The sequence below is a fragment of the Xenopus laevis genome, chromosome 2S (assembly GCF_017654675.1).
Source record: "Xenopus laevis strain J_2021 chromosome 2S, Xenopus_laevis_v10.1, whole genome shotgun sequence".
Lineage (NCBI taxonomy): Eukaryota > Metazoa > Chordata > Amphibia > Anura > Pipidae > Xenopus > Xenopus laevis.
In genome coordinates this window covers 56,435,317-56,440,790 of record NC_054374.1, presented here as the reverse complement: position 1 = coordinate 56,440,790, position 5,474 = coordinate 56,435,317, and the positions used below count along the sequence as shown (strand labels likewise).

Here is a 5,474-nt window from a genome sequence, read left to right as displayed (position 1 = left end):
GAGTAAACTACCATCTGTCTATGATTTTGTAACATGTCTCATGTATTTTAAAGTTATTGAGACATATTTTTCCTATTCATCAATAGAGAGTTTTAAATTTTATTATAGGTCCCACTTGTAAGTAAATGGTGGTTTATTATTGTTATCTACTACCAACCTTCTATACATGAAAGAAATAGGTCTGGTTATTTGGGTGCCTCTATCTTGGGCGTCCGCAGAAAATTTTCCAAGAGGGTGCAAGTAGGTAAAAAGTAGTAATAAAAGTATTGCAAATAATACTTCTACCAATATTTTGGTGGCAAAGACACAAAGCTTTAGTGTTAGCCTGCATTATTTCTAGCAGAACTAAATTTAATTCCTCATACAGCAGAAGGTGCTAGGGTGAGACTAGCAGCAGGCCAGTCTTACATTGACCAATGTCAGTGTCAGGGTCCACAAACTTTTAAGCTGTTTAGGTCTTTTGGAATGGCAAACTGTTTTTGTTCTTGTAGTATATATATGGCTGCGCCCAGGGCCGCCATCAGAAATCACGGGGCCCCACACAACAAAATTTTCGGGGCCCCCCCCTAACGACACCTCCCCTAACCACGCCCCTAACCACGCCCTCATCTTAACCACGCCCCCCACCACAAAGGTCACATGGACACATTCACAAACCGCAAATAAAATCATTTTGGCAAAAGGGTTATTAAGCCTGCCACCACATCAAGGTAGACTCTTTAAGCAGGTACCTGCTCTAACCTAAATGGCACTTTGTTTTACAATTATTATATGTTTAAATTGTACCAATAAGAGCCATTTTGTTTAACCCCTTGTATAATGCATTTTATGTATACATTAAAAAAAACTGAAACCTAACCACTGGACAATTATACAGTGCAATGGCACTGTGATTGAAAACATATAGGCCATCAATAATAACTTTGATTAGTAAAAATAAACAGATATACACCATATTTTTATAATAAACAAAATTACTTTTATTAATATGAATAAATAAAGAACATAAGATATAAAACTATTTTTACAATAAAAATAAGAACTTTTATTAGTATGAACTGTTCAGAAGTATAAATAGAAACCTAGTTGTACATGATTCATGATCTAACCACTGGATGATTATAAAGTGCATTGGCAGTTTGTGATTGTTTGTAAACATATAGGCCTTATATAACTTATTTTTATAGCAAACAAAATAACTACTTTTATTTGTATGAATAAATAAGATATAAAACTATTTTTACAATAAAAAATAAGAATTTTTATTAGTATGAATAAATAACATTTAACTTTTTAGAAGTATAAATAGAAACCTAGTGGTACGCGATATAAAACTATTTTTACAATAAAAAATAAGAACTTTTATTAGTATGAATAAATAACATTTAGAAGTATAAATAGAAATCTAGTGGTACGTGATTGATGAAGTAACCAGGATACTCAAAAAGATATGACTGAAAGTGTCAAGTGCTTTGTAAAACCATGTTCTCCTGAAGCTTATTGCAAGTGATATACACAGGGCTCAAAGTCTCCTCACTTTACTGCTTGCAAAATCTTTGATAAGTTCTTTGAAATCCAGGTGATTTGCAAGTTCGTGTTCAATAGAAAGCATTGCCAGGCTATTCAGTCTCTGTTCACTCATTGTTGACCGTAGATAGTTTTTAATCAAGGACAGTTTGCTGAACGCTCTCTCTCCTTCAGCCACTGACAGAGGAAGTGTGATGAAGATACGAAGGGCAACACACACCTGTCCAAATATGCCTTCAAGCTGCAGGTCATAGATACAATTTAATAATTCCAGTTGACCAAGAGACCCTTCAAATGTTTCATTGTAGACCTTACGAAGATGTTGTAACTCATCCAGTAACGAGTCTGTAAGATCTTGAGGGTATTTGGCAACCAGCAACTTGGTGGATGCTTCTAGAACTTCATTTGTTAGCTTCCTCAACTTCAATATTGGAGCAAATAAATTGCATATTTCTTCCATTGATTTAAATCTCTGATCTAGGTCAGAAATGATAGTGTCCAGGGTCACGAGAAAAACATTGACTTTAAAAACAGCTTCAGGATCTTCCAGTTGACCAGGAGTTTGTGACTTCTTTCGGCGAATCTGTTGTGTGTTCATAAGTTCAGCCAGAATCTCCATGCCATCAGCAACCAATCTAGCCTCTGAGAGTAGAGCAGGCCACTTTTCTCTAAGAGATTTCATTTCTTCTGCCAATGCATATATATATTTGCGGCTCCAATCTCCATGGAAACTGACCGTGCCTGCAGAATTTTGTTCCTCTCATCAAAACACTGTAGAACTTTTAGCCAAAAAGTTGTAAGTAGAATTGCACGGAAAGAAGAAAAATAATTATACAGCCCCACAGCTTCTGACTGTGCATCACTTGTAAGCCTTCTAGAGGAAATTATCTTCTCAAGTGCTTGGAGAATGCTTGGCAGCTTCTTAGCGACAGGCCGAATTGCTTCAACTCTTGAACTCCATCTAGTGTCACTAAGACCATGCAGTGAACCAGCAATTTCCTCAGTTAGGGTATGCCACCTCTCAGGACTGTTGCTAAAAAGGACGTACAATCTATTCACACTTCCAAAAAATGTCTTCACTTCAGGACAGCTGGATGCTGCATGCACGCCAACAAGGTTTAAAGAGTGTGCAGCACAGGGGCAAAAAATGGCTTGTGGATACTTCTCCAGGATTCTGGATTTTACTCCTTTAATTCTTCCAGCCATGTTGGCTCCATTATCATACCCTTGCCCTCTGCAATCTTTGAGGTCGATGTTGTGCTCACGCAATCTTGATGTTAGCATCTCAGCAATTTCCTCACCAATCTTCTGAAAAAAATCAAAAAATTCAAGAAATCTCTCTTGAATGCACCACTTACCTGTCTGTGAACATCTGTGCACATAACGTAAAACGATGACATTCTGCTCAGTATGGGAAATATCTGGGGAAGCATCGCATATCACTGTAAAATAGATAGCCTCTTGCCTTTCGGAAAGTATTGCATTGAGAACATGCCGTCCACACAGATTGATGAATTCATTCTGGGTTCCCCATGATAAATAATGAGCTGGAAGTTTTTTCCCTTTTTCTTGGCTTCTCTTCACTTTGTCCAGGTGCTCCTTTAGGACAGCATCATAATGGGCAATGAGCTCTAGGATACCGAGAAAATTCCCATTCTGAATGTCTCCAACTCTTTGCGAACTCCCTCTGAATGCCAAATTTCTTGAAGCAAGAAACAGAGTTACATCAAGAAGCCTCTCCAGGAGCACAGTGAATTTCTCTGCTTCCACTGCCAAAGTTCTTTGAATGTCATGGTCTACACCCTGTCCACCAACAGATTTCTGAAGGCATCGCCAGCTCCAGTAGTTCTTCCTGTGCTGTGCTGAATGTTCATGCTCTGGCAATTTTTTATACAATTTGTGCCACTTTGACTTCAGTGGATCATACCCTTCCTTTCTGCAAAGAGAACTTCCTGTTTTATTGGCAGAGTCTGTTGAAAAAGCAAGGCAAGTTGTACAGTACAAGACTTTCTTGCTGTCGCTCCATCTTAGCCAATCCCTTAGGATCTTTTCACGTCCATTCGGTGATTTTGAATACAAGTGGAATTCACTAAAGGCCTGGCCGTCACAATCCTTGGGCAAAGACTGTACAGTTTTCAAGAGATCTTGTTCACTCATCAATCCAGCAAGAACGATGTACTCTCTAGATTTACCTCTCAGAGTGTCTGGCCATAATGCTGGGTCTTTCCAGTTAACACCTGATAAACCTTCATGACTTTCAAATGCCTCACTCAAGAAATCTTCAGAGGCATTGATGCTTGACAGACTGCATGACCTTTATTCTTCCATCAGCGTGTCATTGTTAACAGCAGACATGTTGCAGGAAGCATTCTCTTCGATTTCTGTGGTGGGCAAGGAGATGTCACATGAAGGCAAAATGCAATTCTCGCTGCAGGAAACTGGCTCCTCTTGGACATTGTTTAAAGATGTGCTGACAATTGGCCCAATGACTTTGCCAGCATCCATACGATCTTCTCTTGCATCTTGACTGCCAGTGTTAGATTTTTTAAAGTATTGGAGCAATGGTTTCTTGTTTTTGATTTTTTCATCTTCATGCTCTCGCCCTCGCTTCTCCTTTCATTTCTGAGATCCAGACTTATGGTGATACATTCTTGTAGCTGTGATGAAGGCCCTTTAAAATCTTACCTTTTTTTATGCAAGATGAATAAGATGGAGCCCACTTGTTACAAAGTGTAAACAAAATACCTCTTGACAAAAAAAGTTAAGCACAGATTATGGACACAAGGGCAATTACAAAAACAGCAGATAAAGTGCAAAATGTAAAAAGTGCAAACTGAAAAATAGTGCAAACCGATGCAAACGTATCACACTACGGACCAAAATCCTAGCAAAATTACCAAAACCCAAGGCAAAAATTAAAAAGTAATACAAATAAACACAAGTGCAAAAGTATCAATGTATCACACTAGGGACCAAAATCCTAGCAAAAGTACCAAAGCCCACGACAAAATAAATAAAGTGCAAGTTTTCAAAAAATAAAGCTCTACAGTAAACCCACAGCAGAAAAAGTTAAAATAATAAAAAAAACAGCTAAGCACAAGGCACCACAAAGCAGCTAGGCCTGTAAATGCAAAACCTATATATATTTATATACAAAAAAAAAAACTGTAAAGGTGATGGCAAGCAAAGTAAAAGTCCTATGAAATGTCAGAAAAACCCAAAGTGCAAATAAATCTACATTATAGGACAAAAAGAAGGTATTGGAACCAGTATAAAAATAATGCTAATAAATCTCAAGCACACAACTAACAAAACACGTAAAGTGCAGAACTATACAAAAAGGAAACACCACCAAAACAACTAAAGAGAACAGCTGATACAATGACCACAACGACACAGAGATAATAAACTTTTATTAATAAAGTCAAGTGACAACAGATGTAAAACAACAGCAGCAAGTGCAATACTTACCTGTTGTCTTCACCTCCGTTCAGCAGGAGGGCTTCAAGGCTGAGAATGACGTCATGCAAACAGCTGGGCCACTCCTGCTAAATACCAACAGTTCCTGTTCTTTTGCAGCTGTGATACAGTTTAGCTGTTTAAAAAGGAAGGGAGAAAAAATAATTCACATTATGTCTTTGGTGGCCAAGAGTTTCATAACAGGATTAAAAAAAACAATTGGTGACTGGGAGACTTCTGACAGGACTAAAAAAGAAAAAAACAATAAGTGTTCAGGAGTTTCACAACAGTGATTAAAAAAACAATTGGTGACTGGAAGACTTCTTCCAGGATCAAAAAAGAAAAAACAATAAGTGTCGATGAGTTTCATAACAAAAAACAATAAGTGTTGAGGAGTTTCACAACAGTGATTAAAAAACAATTGGTGACTGGAAGACTTCTTCCAGTATCAAAAAAGAAAAAACAATAAGTGTCGAGGAGTTTCATAA

At 37.6% G+C, this 5,474-nt stretch overlaps 1 protein-coding gene across 1 annotated transcript; it reads right to left on the bottom strand.

The window, feature by feature from the left end:
• Window positions 1–1,014: 1,014 nt before the first annotated feature.
• LOC121400538 lies at window positions 1,015–3,836 on the bottom strand. Its single transcript, XM_041583817.1, has one exon. It carries the CDS (start codon window positions 2,207–2,209, stop codon window positions 1,523–1,525), a length of 687 nt encoding a protein of 228 aa, XP_041439751.1. The 5' UTR covers window positions 2,210–3,836; the 3' UTR covers window positions 1,015–1,522.
• Window positions 3,837–5,474: the final 1,638 nt, after the last annotated feature.

What these genes read in the sequence shown, in the direction of transcription:
- LOC121400538 (XM_041583817.1), bottom strand. Translation starts at nt 2,209, where the DNA reads ATGAAATCTCTTAGAGAAAAGTGGCCTGCTCTACTCTCAGAGGCTAGA.